At 37.1% G+C, this 16,784-nt stretch overlaps 1 protein-coding gene across 25 annotated transcripts in view; it reads right to left on the reverse strand.

Moving 5' to 3' along the window:
• Positions 1–16,784, reverse strand: part of LOC105222614 (protein lap4) — a 157,062-nt gene that overhangs the window by 15,995 nt on the left and 124,283 nt on the right. For 23 of the 25 annotated variants that reach the window (XM_049448487.1, XM_049448483.1, XM_049448498.1 and 20 more), the window contains 2 exons: positions 13,030–13,396; positions 1,568–2,641 (listed from right to left, as the gene is read on the reverse strand). In XM_049448487.1, coding sequence (XP_049304444.1) covers positions 1,568–2,641; positions 13,030–13,396 — 1,441 coding nt within the window. The remainder of the gene's footprint in view (positions 1–1,567; positions 2,642–13,029; positions 13,397–16,784) is intronic. The other 2 variants (XM_049448501.1, XM_049448500.1) reach the window with 1 other exon arrangement.

Consider the following 16,784-nt stretch of genomic DNA (forward strand, 5'->3'; position numbering starts at 1 on the left):
TGCTGACTTGTCAAAATATATATACAACAAAATATCGTGCAAAAAATGATATTTCTCTCTTGAGGAAAACTATATTTACGTTTTTTATAATGAAAATTTTAATTCATATTTACAAAGTTCGTTTCTTAATTGTTTCACGGATCCCTTAATTTAGTCAATTAACAAACTATGTACATAAACGATAAAGAAGTGATAAAAAAGTATGCAAAAAAGTATGCAGACCCCTAGTTTATCTTTTTATATATATAGGGTGATCCAAGTAGAGGTACTTTTTCCAAAAGCCTTTTTTTGACAGATCACGCGTGAGTGGTGTCAAGCTGTCACGTCATTTTTCTTCAGTATAGTTTCAGTTTCGGACCGGCGTATTAAAATATTTGGCGCATTTTTTCGATATCTTAAATTAATATCGTACAAAATAGAGCTTATGCAAAAACTGAAGCCGTTTTTAGAAGTTTCCAGTTGTTATCGACCCAAAATGTTCAGACAACAAGAAAAATTGCCTCAACGAACAGCAACCTGAGATTCAAGAGCTGCCATTTCTTCCCGAAAAAACAACGGTTTGGTGTGGTTTGTGCGCCGGTGAGAACATAACCGTTATACCTCCAAACTGACCGACTATTTGATGCCTAAAATTAGAACTCGTGATTTTCTTGTTCGGTTTGAATAAGACGGGGCCACTCCCCACACATTGCATCAATCAATAGATTTACTGAGAGAACACTTCGTTGAGCAGACAATTTGACGTTTTAGGCAGATCGATTGGCCAACAAGATCGAGTTATCACACCGCTGGACTTTTTCTTGTGGGGATATGTACATAAATCTAAAGTCTATGCGGACAAGCTCCGTTCGATTCAGGGCTGGGATCAAAACATCACCAAGACATTTGGCAGTTACCAGTCGAAACGCTCCAACGAGTCATCGAAAATCGGATTCAAAGAGTGGATGATCTTAGACGTAGCCGCGGCCAACATTTCAAAAAGATAATCTTCCAAAATTAAATGCCAAAGCATGTTCTTTCGAATGATAATAAACATTTTCCACTAAATTTGAAGTTTCTGTGTTTTTTCTTCTAAAAAGTAGGGAACCTCGAAATGGATCACCCTTTATATTCTTGATATTTGAAACTTTATACTGCGACTACGCGCGTTTCAACCAATGTCACGAGGAACCAAAGCACTCGAGAAACATCTTGACTTGAAACTCTATACTAAGTTTTTTGACAATGAAAACTAATTACACAAAACGTTGAGTATTTCTAGTCGACATTTGTATGCGATAACTGTACTTGTTAGGTGTATGTACAAGTATATCTATAAATAGATTTTTAATGATTATCATTTAGATTAATGAGGCAATAAAAAAATCGATGGGAGAGACAGATATTTACCTATTTATACTGAAATTTCCCTCAATTCTGTGCTTACCTCAAACAAATCACTTCGGTCAAACACCAAAGCATGATACTACTTCATAAAAACCCTTTCTTCACATATACTACTAACAAACTTCACAAAGATACCTTCCTTTGCCTACGATTTGCAACCACAAATCGGATTTCGACTTACTTAATCATTGCTTTGCTCTTCAACCCATTAGACGGTGACTGCTCGTGTTGAACCGCATCTGATGACCGCTCAACCACAACGGAAGTAGCAGCAGCTTCAACTTGCGTCCCAGCCACTGCACCGCCAACAGCAGCTGCTGCTGCTGCCGCCTTCAGCGCGCGCCGCTCCGCATTCGCAGTGCGTATGGGGATGCGACTGGATGGTGTGGTCGGTGACGTGTCCTGTTGTTGCTCTTCCTCTTGTTGCTGTTGTTGTTGTTGCGTTTGTTGCAGTAACAATGCAGGTGGTATGACAACTTTCACTTTGGGTTTCGGCAACAGTGACGGCTTCTGTTGGTTGGGCAAGCGCGTCGTTGAGGTCGATAAAATGGCTAATGGCGTCGTCGCAGCAATAACACTCTCAATGCTACTCGCCGTATCTTCGGCGTCATTGTAATCGCTTGGGACATCAGCGTGCTGTCGTTCAATATCCACAAACTGCGCTACAGTGCTACTTAGTTGTTGAGTTGATGTGGTACGTGGTGCGGGGGCGGGTGCTATTGTTGCTACAGACGGTGCAAGTGCAGTATCTACTTGAGGCTTAAACGACTGCGCTATTGTTACTGGTGTTGCTGTGGCTGTTGTTGTTGCTGCTGCGCTAGGTGTCGACTCAGTCAAGGACTTAACTAGTGCCGGCGATTTGAATGCGGCCAACGGTGTGGCCACCCACTCAGGTGCTGCCGGCTGTGCGGGCGGCTGTGCGTTGGCTTGCGCCGGTTGTGTTGGCGGTGGTGGAGCTTTTCGGTGGGCGACAAGCTCAACCGCGACGCCCTCGTCCGTGGGTGTTGTGCTCACACTCGGCGCTTTTGCGGCTTCTTTTGATTTCGCTTTTGTCTTTTTCGATTTCTTCGGTTTTTCGAGCTTGAGTCGTATTGTTGGCGGTTCGGTCGCTTCGCCACTCTTCACTAATGCCTGTGGCTGTGACTGTGACTGTGCTGCTGGTGTTGGTGGTGTTGCTGGTGTTGGTGGTGGTGTCGTCAATGATTCGATCCTTGTTGTTGTCGTTGTTGTTGTTATTGTTGTGCATTCAGCAACACTTTTTAATTTGGAATTTTATTGAATTCGTGTGAGAATGTTTGCAAGAATTAGAACAAAATTGACGAAAATTTACGAATGGTTACATACATACACATACATAGATAATGCATTTGCTTGCGTTTGCGGTGCACATTAATTTGGCATGAATGAATGCAAGTAATTCGAGTAATTGATGGGAGCACTGAGTTATTTTTTGATTGCATTTCTTAGTATAAATTATTACCATTCACTGTTAATGCTAGTTGTTTTTGTTTTTGTTTGAGCTAAGTGCATGGAATCATGATGTTAGTCACAATCAATGATGGTTGATGAGTTATTGGCTTTGGTGAGTGTGATTATTTGGATATTTCTATGCAGTCGCTTGTGCGTTAGGGACTCTGGCTCGCATGCCTTGCATTTAATTATTCACTAACACATTTTACATATAAAATTGCAGCAAAAAAAATTTAATCTCTATTTTTCATAAGCTTAACACGCGTAATTTCGTCGGTTCCTTTCATTGCCAGCAATATGCCAGCGTATTTATTGCATGCATATGCTGCCGCTCAACTCATATTACTAACCCTTTGAGAGACAAGTTTTCTAATTTCGTTGCTGACACGCCAAGCTCGCCCCACACGCGCTCGTTCATTCAATTTTATGGCACAATGCTGTGTGCCCTTTGTTTCCATAGGACCCTGTGACACCCACACTTGGCGCTACAAATCTACAAAATATATCGCTCATATACTTCACACTTCGTACTTGCACTCCTAGATTTCCCGACTGTGTACACTAAAGTGTGAAATTTTATTTAAAAATGGCGGCGTGATTCTTTGCGTTGCAACTATGTTATGTACCGTTTTTCTGCAACATAAGCGCGTATCGCCTCAATGCAAAATTAATTTTTAATGCTGTGCATAAACTTTTGACTAACTTTTGCCACTTACTCGCTTCCTGTCACTCCCTCGCTCTCGCTCTCTCGTGGGTGTACAGCGTTGCTCAGCAGTCGATTGCACTGCGTTGCTGTTCCTGTGTTTCTAAGTTTATTACGAATAGTAGCATGAAATGGGAGCGCCGAAGTAAAAATTCTTGTAATTGCTGTCATGTCATGTGTCATAGAAAATTTGTAAGTTTAAATTGAGCGCGTGGAATGCAGAAATTATGTACATACATACATATATTTCAATAAAGCGCAAACATCAAAGCGGTGGCAGAGCGTAGAAAAGGAGTGAGAAAGAGCAAAAGTTAGCTAAATCAATTGAAAATGTTTACTAATGTCGAGAAAAAATGTTTAAAAGAGAGGATTCAATGTCTTTAACTAAGTGTTGTCATACATTTGCTCAATAAAATGTTGCATGTTGTTGATGTTACAGCGGTAGAAAATATCGCTCCAGTAATTTGTAGGACTTTTGCCTGGTTAGCAATCCTTCTACTTCTTTATTGGCGTAGATACCGCTTACGCGGTTGTAGCCGAGTTTACAAGTTTGAATGATGTAGTCATGTGCAGAAGTACACGCAAGTGAGAAAAGTTCTCTGAGCGTCATTCACTTGAGAGTGGGCAGAAAGAATTATTTTACATATGGTTCAAGCAGCCCACGATTTCAGGTCTTAGACCAAGTATCCTAATATTCAAAAACTTTTGAAATAAAGTGAGAAGAAGAGCTACTTTTTTCAATAGCCTTTTATGGACAGATCACGCCCGAGTCATGTCAAGCTGTCATGTTACTATTTTTGTCCAGTATTATTCGGCATTTCATCGTGGAACGACTTTTGGCTGAACAAAGTTTGCAAATTGCAACATAATCGGCCTACTGAGCGTACTATTCGTAAAACCATCACCTTTCTTGAGACCCAGCATTCATTATTGGATAATATTCGACCAAATAGATCACGCCTGAGTCATGTCAAGCTGTCATGTTGTGTACACGAAGATATTCGGCGTCATTCGCAGCAACTCTGGCTGACGTATGGAACGACTTGGCGCATTTTACGTTAAGATTTTAAATTGAAAACGTTCATAATATAGCTTGTGCAAGAATTGAGGTCACTCGACCTTCCCAAGCGACATCACTTCGCTTAATGGGCTCTTGAAAAGTTTCAAGAAGATCCGTTGATTTCTAGCCAAATTTTGTTCAATGATGAAGCCCATTTCTGGCCCAATGAGTATATAAACAAGCAAAACTGTCGCACTTAGGACGAAAAGCAATCTGAAGAGATTAAAGAGGTGTAATTTTCTCCAGAAAAAACAACGGTTTGGTGTGGTTTGTGGGCCGGTGGAATCATCGGTCCATATTTCTTCAAAAATGATGCCGATGAGAACGTAACCGTCAATGGCGACCGTTATCGCGCCATGATAACCGACTATTTGATGCCTGAAATTGAAGCTCGTGATCTCGGCAACATTTGGTTTCAACAAGACGGCGCCACTTCCCACACATCGCATCAATCAATGGATTTATTGAGAGAACACTTCGGTGAGCAGATAATTTCACGTTTTGGGCCGGTCGATTGGCCACCAAAATCGTGTGATATCGCACCGCTAGACTTTTTTCTGTGGGAATATATGAAGTCTAAAGTCTATACAATCCCACTTTGATTTAGGTCTTAGAGCAGAACATCACGTCTATCATCCGCCAGGGACCAGTCGAAATGCGCAAACGATTCATCGAAAATTAGACTCAACGAATGGACCATCTGAGACGTAGCTGTGGCCAACATTTGAAAGAGCTAATTTTAAATAAATAAATGCCAAATAATGTTCTTCCGAATGATAATAAACTTTTCCATTGTATTTGAAGAAAGAAGTAGGGAACCTCGGATCACTCCTTATTTTGAATTTTAGACACATCGCGTAGATATCGAAGAGATACTTTTCAACGAAATACAGGCAAATTTCATCGTTTATCAATCTTCATTGTTAGATTTGGCTAGCAGTAACTCTTTTCTGTGCGCGACATGTTACGAATAAATGTAGCTTCAGGGAATAACAAAGAACACTTTAGCCGAAATCTGTAAAAAACTTAAGAGAAAGTTTGAAATATACCAGGCTGTTATTTACTCCAAAAAAATTTTAAGATGGTAGAAACTGTGTTTTACACCTCTATATATTTTCCGCGAGTATAAAACAATATAGTAAGTAATAAAACTCGACATTTCCAAAAAAAATTCACTACGCGGATTAGCAGTTGAAACTTAAATCATTTTCGAGAACAAAGACTGAAGGATTTTTTAATTTTATAGTCCATTGTGTATGTTAATTTCAGACTTTTTTTAATAATCACAAAACAATCACTTTTCAAGTATCTGGGCAGAACTTTTAGGATGTCGCCTAACCTAATGTAACCTTTCATTAGATAACCCGCCAATATTTTAGAACTCTACACCCGTAAATACTTTATTAAAATAACGTAAAAATTCTGTACATAATGCGATATACCCTTCACCAAAAGCATTATAATTTTTGTTTAGTAAATAATTTTAAATCCTTCACCAATGGCAAACGAAATGCTCGAAAATGAACAGAAGCGCATGAAATAGTTTGTAATCATTTATTTATTATATTTCCAACAAATTAGTTATGTTTTATAATAATAATCGTAATAATAATAATCTTAATGTGTAGGACAATGCATTATTTTAGGTGTAATGTAATAAAATAAATTAACTTAGAGCTAAACAAATATGGATGTATGGACTGTTGTGATAACATTTTTCGCGTTTTTCGAAAATTAACTGTGCAAAAGTGCAGTTAAACGTGGCAAACAATTGTTGGTTTCTGCTAAAGGAGCCAGTGAATGCAAGGCGAAATGCAAAAATGCTAAACAAATTTGACAAACAATCAATCAATCAGCTAATCAATCAAATGAGCGATCAATCAACAATGAGGGACTCAGCCACAAATACATTTGAGTATATATAAATAGTTATATATGTATATATACTATGCACAAGTGAGTAACTGTGATCAATTATATGTGTGTATAAATTCCGAATCGCTGGCATTTGAGTTAAGCACTGCTTCCTCGCATAAAATTCGTAAAATTCAACTTGTGTCGTGTGCTTAAAATCTAAGTTAACATATACGTATTATATAAATAATAAATCGATGCGTACAAATATATAAGTTCGTGTGTCAGTACAATACAATGGCATTATTATTAATATTAATATTTTTTTTTGTAATTTTTATAAAGTGTGATAACAGTAAATTTAACATTCCTTAACCATTCCACTTGCGTACACATAAATACAATACATGTGTGTGTGTATGTGTATGTGCTGTGAATATTAGCTGCTTCTTAGTATACTCTCAACTTGACTAAGTATTTAGTTACGTTATTATAATATCTTCACAAGTGTATATAAAAATAGATAAAGGTCTAAAAAGATAAAATTTCGAATTAATAATATTCGAATAATGTTTAGTTTAATAATTTATAAATAAATTTAGATTTTGTTGTTGTTTCGTATAAAAAAGTTTTACATCTTCATCTTCCACTTCCACTTCTCGTCTTAGTCGTATTAGATTAGTGACTCTAAAGTTATTTGCGTTACAAATCATTGTAGTTGTGTGTGTGTATGAGTTTGTGTATTAGATATAAAACAAGTGTAGTAGTAATGTAGTTATAATATAGGATTAGCTTTTAAATACTGCTTCAATTTCTTCAAGTGGATTCCTGGAAAACGGGAAGGAAATAAAGTGGTAAGAGTTAAAATGCAGTGGGAATAAGGTGTGCAAATAAGTGTGTAAAACAGAAAGAGCTTAACAAAGTAAAGCAAGTAAGAAAGTGTAAACAAGTGTGGAGCTATAATAAAAAAATATAAAAAAAAAACACAAAATGCAAAGAAATTTATTTTCTGCCAAATTTCAATTTAACTCGAATTTAATTGTGCCTTTGGGAAACGAAACGTGGATACAACGGAGTACAGAATTGGTATAAAGTATTAAATAGTAAACACTTGGGTTCAGTGTACTTATACTTAAACGAAGATTAATACACTTCCGCGAAGTGAACAGGCGAAATAGCCTTGGAGGTTTAATATTATTTGTATGAGTAAATTTTTTAAAGTATTTGGTGTAGTGCAGGACAACTAAGCAGCGTAGGTTTATGGTTGTGGGTGCGGAGAATGAATAAATATGAGTTCCAACATTTTTTGCGCACCGAAAAATATGTTCATTGTTAATCATTAAAACCGAATTTCGTGAAGTTGTCTGGTCAACTAAAAAACTTTTCCATACAATGACTTGGATTTAGCCCATCTGTTTATATGACAGCTATATGCTATAGTAGTCCGATCTGAAAAATATGTTCAGAGATTCTAGCATTGTCTCAGACAATAGTTACTGCCAAATTACGAGAAGATATCTATTCAAATAAAAAACTTTTCCATACAAGAACTTCATTTTGACCGCTCAGTTTGTATGACAGCTTTATGCTATAGTGGTCCGATTTCAACAATATCTTCAACGATTGTAGCACTGTCTTAGATAATAATAAGTGCAAAATTTCGTGAAAATATCTCAACAAACAAAACAGTTTTCCATACAAGGACTTGATATTGATCGATCAGTTTGTATGGCAGCTTTATGCCATAGTAGTCCGAACTGAACAATTTTTTAGGGGATTGCATTATAGCCTTATCCAAAAACAAGCGCCAAATTTCGTGAAGATATCTTGTCAAATAAAGAAGTTTTCTATACACGAACTTGATTTTGATTGGTCAGTTTGTATGACAGCTATATGCTTAAGTCGTCCGAGTTGAACAATATATTCAGAGATTGTAGCACTACCTTAGACAATAATCACTGCCAAATTTCGAGAAGATATCTCATCAAATAAAAAACTTTTCCATACAAGAACTTTATTTTGACTGATCAAATTGCATGACAGCTATATGCTATAGTAGTCTGATTTCGGGGTTTCCGACAAATTAGTAGATTCTTTGGGAGAAAAGGACGATTGGTATCTCTAAAACTGCGGGAGGCTCATATACTGATAGATGAACTCGGCTAAACCTACTCAGCTTTATACCTGTTTAGGGTAAAAATATATCTTAACTATGTATATAACAGTAGTTACTTGGCGTGGCCTAGATTTAATTTTGATAGATAACGCTGCAAAATCTATCGTTTTCATAATTTTTCCTGTTTGTTACCATTATACTAAAAGGAAATTACTCATACGCCATGACACACGATATTATACTTAAAAAAAGTCACTCATACGTCATGACGCACGGTATGATTTTCTTGATCAATCAATTCTTGGGAGAAATTTAAACAAGTCTTCTAAAAATCAGTTTTCTATATGTACTTTACTTTGTCACATAGTTTCTTATCAAAAAATAGCTTCCAAGATCAGCGCTCCATATATCAAAAGCAGATAAAACCAATGAGAACTCAATAATGCAGAAAAAAAAGTTGATAAAAGAAATAAACTTGAATAGAAGTTGAACAGGATATTGAAGGATTTTTAGGATGGCTGGAAATAGTTTTGAATTCTAATTTCGGACTTTTAAATGTTATATACATATGTACATACACGTATGTGATATATACGACACTTTCAGCAACGTCTCAATCTTAAACCAACTCAGTATGACAATATTTAAATGAATACACGTACATTAGGTCCATTGCAGCAGTAATTTTTCCTACACCTAGAAGAGTAACTCGCACTAGCAATTTGTTGTCAGCATTATTTAAACGTGCGTATGTTGGTGCATACGAGATGTTTTCGCAAGTATTTTGTAACACACCTCGCCTGAGAGCGACGCACCGTAATATAAATGCGCACAAGCAACGGATAAGACAGCGTAATGAAATTCTTGTTTGTACCGAATGTAGAGTGTGCGTTGGCGGGACGTGGTACGTGAGCGCTACGAGTGCGTTTGGCCAACGGCAAAATATTAAATTACTTTGTCTCTTATGGCACGAAGTTACCTTTGTAAACAACAGGAGCAAACGACGGTGTTAGCAACGGTGAAAGCAAGAGATACAGAGCGCGTGCATAACAAGCGCCACACAATAGCAATCGCCGGAAACGTTTAGTGGAAAAAATGGCTTGTTTACAACGGCGCTGGTGGTAGCCAGTTTTGTGGTTGTATGTTTGCTTTTTTTTTTGCAAATATCATAAAACAATTAGAAAGATGACCGTGAAAATGTTTAGTAGAATTTAAAGCGAGCATGTAGTGGTCAAACTGCAGTGAAAGGCAATTTGTGGAAAATAGTCGCAGTTTTTTAATCGGTCTTATACATACATACAAGAGTGTATGTATATTTGGATTTTTCAATTGATTTTCATATTTAGCGATAAATTCTCGAATCGTTTTCGAGCTTAAAAGCCTCAGGGATAGTATAGTAACCGATTACGAATGCTTATCGGATAACAATCAAAGGCAACTAGGTCACCAGTCACTATTTTTGTATATTATCCATTACTACCATTACATATTATAGTATACAAAAATGTCAAAATCAATCAGCTGACCGTAACAATCTTTAAGGAAAATATGTATACTTCATATTTTATTTCATTTACGACTTTTTCTAATACAATAATATGCCAAATGCTTAAAACTATCTCAAATCTTAAACCAAAAATATTTATAGTATTATTGCTAAAGATGAATATGCACTGGTAATGGTCAAATTATTAAACGAAATATTAATTTCTGACAAACTGACGGCTTCAAAAGAAAATTACAATAATTTGTTATAAAAAATTTAAACTTATCGTAGCTTAAAATATCGAATTTATTACCAATAATCTTATCCCTTTGATCATTATCTAAATCTAAAGGTTAAGTGAGATTTTCAGGGCGATCAATTCAGCCGTTTCGGAGAAAATTCCTCACCGAATTGGGAAACAACTTTGCCAAAAAAGGGTTTTAAGTTTTGGGAGCCGATGAAGTTAAAAAAACTTATGTTAAGTTAAAAAAATCGCACAAAACTTCTCATATATCCGAAACTAACTAACTAAACTATTTGCAATATCAATTACAAATTTTCAGGGAATATTCTCAAATACTTGATCATCCGAATTATATCAAAGAAAAAAATCGATTCGAAATTTACAAGTGGATATATTTCAGGTTAGGTTAGATTAAGAGGTCGACTCCAACAGAGATTTCACTTGGACAGCTTAGAATGTCGGTTCATTGCAGCACCTAAAACTCTTATAGTATAGATCATAATGCCATCAAAAATCGGCAAAGCGCTTTGAGCCGAATGTACTACTGTAAGCAAAAAATAGTAAGACTTTTTTAATTTAAATTTCGAAAATCCATTCGTTGAAATATTTGTTTTCTAGGTTGGTGTGACTATCAGTGACATTTGTCACAAAAAAATAATTAGTAGTGTACAGTATACGGTTGTCTTTCTGTCAGAGATCTTGATGTCGTTGAAAAATCGGAAGGATCCGTGAAAACCATATTGAAAGATCATTTGGGCCGAAGAAAAGTGATTGGTTCCAAAATCACTAAATTTTTTCGAATAGCGTTAATGTCTGTGAAAACGTGCTTTCCGACTACGGACCGGTTGTCATGAAACGTATTTTTACTAGCGATGAGTCTTAGATCCAAGCTTATGACTCGCTAACAGACGATCAATTGGCCGAATAACGTCGCAAAGGTGAGTCGAGGCCGAAAAAATCACGTCAAAGCAGTCAAAAATAAGTTATAGTGACAGTTTTCTGCGACTATCGAGGTGTGGTGCACTCCGAATTCCTTCCGATCGGCCAAACTGTCAACAAGGAATACTATTTGAGTCTTATGCGTCGTTTGTGCGGAGCTATTCATAAATAGAGGCCGGAGTTAGGGGACGACAAATCTTGTTTTTTGTACCATGACAGTACTCCGTCGCATACTGCACTGATTCTACGTGACTTTGTCGCCAAGTTTTCAACCAATATCGTGCCACAATCACCGTATTTACCTGAGCTAGCTCCCATCTGATTTCTGACTATTCAGCCAACCCAAATAACAGCTTCGGGGAAACTGTTTTGAAACAATTGAAGACATTAAACTTTAATCCCTACGCTCATTGGAGGCTTTTCCAGAAATTGACTTTAAGAACTGTTTCAAGGATTGGATAAAACGTTGCCACAAGTGTATTGGGGTCAAGGGGTATTATTTTGAGGGGACGACTTAGATTTTGTAGACTAAATAAAGAATTTTAGAATTATGAACAAAGTCTTACTATTTTTGCTTATAGTAAGTATCATTCAATCATTTAGTATTATACTTAGTAACTAAGTAGTTTCAAAAAATAAAAAAATCAGATCATACACAACAAAAGAAAACATAGGTTGACATTCGTTAAAGCAGTGTCTTAACAGCAACAATCTTAGAGCACATTTTTGACTGTTTTAGAAGAGGTTTAAGAAAAAATAATAATCCCACCTTTGGTAGATTACAACAATATTTCGTAGGACTAAATATGAACTACTAATAAATATTTGAAAAAATCACGTTATATTGTCTTTAAATATGTATGTAAATATTTAGTTACGATTATTGTCTAATTTCTAAAAGTTCAGACTTTTCATTATAATATTGTATGTGCGGTTTAATATAATAATTGTTAAACAACGCGAAGTCTTACATTTCTAGAATTATATAAAGTTCCTCCATATTGCTTTAAGTTTTAATTATATATACATATATTTATATATATATAGATTTATATTTAATTGTTGTAGATGTGATGATGTGTGTAGTTGATGTAGGTAGCATTAGCCCAAAGAAATGAGGGTAAAAGAGAACAAGAACCACGGAAAATTAATGTCGAAGCAAACAATTTATTTGGAAATATGAACATAGTGATAGTGATAATAAGAACTTATGCAGACAGTTATCTTTATGGAACAGCCAAAACCCAATCAAGAAGCACAATTAAATTCGAGTTGATAGCAAATCATAATTGACCTTAGATACTGAAAGGCATACTATATTATATTATAAATATCATAAACGACGTCACATAACTGCAACATGTTGTTGTTTGTGTGAAATGCATTTCAATTGCAACACTATTGAATTATGTATAATTAGATTGCGTTTAATGTAATTATGTGCATTTATTTATGATACAAGTATACGTGTATGTATTTGTGTGTATATTCGAAGAAGCATTAAAGCTAAACACTTTCACCAAAAGCATTAATAACAATTGAATAAAACAAAAGATGTAAGTAACGGTACTATAAATATGCAAATGATCACATAACTCATGTCGCACAACACACGCACACACACACACACGCACACTTGCCTCAAAGCCTTAGTAAATGCTTGGCGCGATGGATGTGTCCGTGTGTGCGCGCGCCGAGCGCTCGACATGAGTTGTGATCATGTCTCTAGGCGCTATTAATCTGATTTGTATTGCATGTGGCATACACTCACCTCATGTCATCCGCATCACAATTATCCCGCTCGACAATGGTATCGCGCAGTACGTGACGATGGTCAACTACAAGCCGTCTATCGTCGTCGTCATAATCATAATTCGCCCCATAAGTTCCGCCATCATGCGGTTGTTGTTGTTGTAGTTTTCGGTGTTCACCGACAAGGCACGGTATGGTGGCGGCGTGAGCAGCGCTGTTGGCTGCGGCAGAATTATTATTGGAAGCATCATACTCATCATTGCCATTTGCAGCGGCTCCATCCAATAAGCCCGTCTTCTTATCACGACGCAGTGTTGCGATTTTCCTCTCCTCTTCTTGGCGCAACTTCTCAACTTCATCCTTTGACAGGAATGAAAAAACTTTTTCTATTTATTTGGCGCAGACATGAAAAGAAAAAAAACGAAAAGAAAACTTAAATAAATGAACAATACTCGGAAACTTAAGCGCACAGCATAGAAAAGCCATAAAAATGGAACACGGCAAAATGAAAGAACTGTAGAAAATGCCCCAACAAAATGCCCCGGCAAAAGGCGAAAGTCAAGATGGTTGGCTTCAGTCGCATCAAGATTAATGCCTTTTTATCAAATTTACTATGAGTGGCCCTTTCGTTTCAATATTATTGCCCTAGTTTTCTCAGAAATCGAAAAATTAAGCGTGAAAAGAAATATAAAGAGTTACTGTTTTCAATCCATGGCTTTATAGCGTTGATGCAGAGTGCCAATCGCATTTTCTTTGTTGCACAATTTCAAAATAGAAATAAAGATTATATTGAAGCTCTTGCAGTTCTATTTAAGTGCGTAACTTTAGAGCTGTATTTACGAGGAGGACTAAGAATTTTTAAACGTTTTTATGCAAGAGAGTAACTAGAACTGAAGCTCTATATTTTTTAGTTTGACCGAACCTTTATAAGACAGGTGTAAATATTTTACAGCTGAATATTTAGTTTTTCGAGTGAAAGCATCGAAAAACAAGAAAAGGTGGTCGCTTTGTATGGCGAACTGAACAATTTGTTCGGATAAAGTAAAGATGCCGTGGAATACGTGAATATATCTTGATATATCTTGTCAAATAAAAGAGTTTTTCATATAATAAATTCCTTCTGATCGAACAGTTTGTATGGTAGTTATAGCCTATAGCGATCCGATATCGGCGGTTCCGACAAATAGGCAGCTTCTTGGGTAGAAAAGGACCTGCGCTAAAATCCATATTGTTTATAGACAGGCAGACTGACTTGGCTAAACCGACTCAGTTCGTCACGCTAATCACTCATATACAGGGTTTGTCCGGAAAGTATGGGGAATGTAGCTGTTCACAAGAAAGAGCTGGGGCGTTGTCGTGATGTAACTTTCACTCGCCTGCGATGTCATGTCGGACCCGATTAAGCCTTCGTTTGAGTCTCTTAATAAATTCCACGTATAACTTTACGTTGACGGTTTGCGCAGGAGGAACAAATTCATGGTGGACGATGCCTTTGATGTTAAAAAAATACAATAAACATCGTTTTCAGCGACCTCTTCCCCGTCCTGACCATCCAGGGGCTCGGAGACAACTGACCAGCCGCTAGTTCGTTAGTTAAACATGTCCGAACAGTGCACTCTGAACTACAATGGAATACCTCTTGATGTCTCCCATCGAGCACCTGCACAATGAGGTGCGTATGCTCCCAGCTAATGAGTATAATGAACTTATCTCCAAGCAGTTTCTGCTGGGGTGCTTTCGCAGAAATCATCACCTGCTTGAAGCGGAACTGCCTCACAGGTGCATCAAGAGGTCCTTACTCAACTTTATCGACATGTAACAATACGCCGATCAGACTTCGGACGCAACAAGCTCTAGACATACACTCACCGCCCATTCACAGTGGAGCCATTAATACCTTCACCGACTCCTCCCTCTCAGTGAATGGCGTACTTGGAGTTAAACCAATACCCATTAGAGACGAAGAACTCGAATTGCTGCGAGAAACGAGAGTTGCCCTTGCGCAGCTTCGTTCTGGATACTGTCGCAGGTGAAACTCTTACTTATTCAGAATCAAACTGACATATGAAACACATGTCCAGCGCGCAAAGAGTTCCCGCATGACACTAACCATCTCTTTGTACGCCATACTAAGCCTACACATCTGACACCCCTCTCCCTATGGTCCGACCCCGACGAAACTGCACGTTTTCTGGTCCAACCGTTGAATGACCTCGATGACAACTTACCATCCTAACGGGGAATAGGTAATCCGTTACAACAACAACAAAATAGCTTCGAAATACTGTTCTCATTCCTCAAAAAATGCGCCCATCACTTTGGTATGAGATTGGTACTCTACACTGGTATTCTATTTAGCTCTAATTAGCTTAGCTGCAGAAGTTATTTTAAAATGTAAATATCAAATTCGTATTCTCCCCTAATTCTTCAGACCGTTTCTATGTGATATCGATTACATGGCTTATATAGTTATAGTGGGTTAACCTAAAATTAGTTCAATCAACTTTCGCACATTTGCACATATATTTATATTGAAATCAGTACAACTTTAGCGCCCCTTGCAATAAAACAAATACCATAAGTGTAACTTTACTATTAATTTTCATGATGGGTATAACCAACTTGGCTAAGCACGAAATTCCTGCAGCAACACCCAATTCGTGCACTCACTCACTCATCGAGCTTGTCAAGACGTGCGCTCACTTGCTGTCTGCCACACTTTGAAAACTTTATGCCGCACTGTTGAGCAAATAGTTGTTATGTGCAGTGTAATAAGCAGCGATATTCCATAATACAAACATTAAATAACAACAAACACCTCCCACTGACAGACTAACAGAGTAACATTGGTTGCACGAAGCAGTTGTGGGTCCAGTGACACAACATCGCTTCGCAACCAAACAACATTTCTGCTCAGCTACGCCACCTTCTTTGTGCACCACGTTCCAATCCTGCATCTTATGGCGTCTGCATGCATAAATAACTGTACATAACATCTACATATGTAAATGGCGACCTGCAAGCGTAAAGATATTGGAGAAGTATATCGGTTGGTTATCTATCCCCACGGCGGCGTCCTTAACCCTCGCTCACTGTGCTCGCAGCTGCACGGCTAGTCATAAATCAAGATAGCAGGGAAATTATTTTGTTATCCAGCGTCACAGCACTGTGCTGCTGCTGTTGCATACAAGTACAATAAAGATTGGATATCTTCACTTTGAACTTATTTTGCTCTTTTGACTTCTTGGTGTGTGCGATTTATTTTCTTTGATCGTTTGTTTTAGCTCAATAAAGTATTGTGTTGAAAGCATTGTGAAATAATAAAAAAATTATAAAAAAAAGTAATGAAAACTTGTGGAAATCAAAACAACGCATAACTTTCCATCCTCTAAACGGAAATTTGTTGAATAAAAAGTTATTTCTGAGCTACTGATACCAAGCTTTTGCTGCGAAGAAGGGTACTAGTAGTTGTAGACGCAATCAAATAGCTGTTGGCGTTGTATTCATTAAGATTTTCAATATTAAAGAATAGCGCGTATAATTCTCATAGATTGGCATAATAATTAAGACAGTCCTACCAACATAGCAAAATAAATTTTTTTGAAATATCATTTAACCGAAGAATTTAATTACAATTTCCGGGTGCTTTTTTGTCACAGTGTATAATGTAGTTGATGCAGTTTTTTTATTTATTTCCAAAAATCGCTTTTCTTTTAGGGTGTCACACTAGTGCCCATACTGTGGCCCGTTGGTAGCTGCACTGAATTACAGCAG

Source organism: Bactrocera dorsalis, chromosome 2, assembly GCF_023373825.1.
Source record: "Bactrocera dorsalis isolate Fly_Bdor chromosome 2, ASM2337382v1, whole genome shotgun sequence".
Lineage (NCBI taxonomy): Eukaryota > Metazoa > Arthropoda > Insecta > Diptera > Tephritidae > Bactrocera > Bactrocera dorsalis.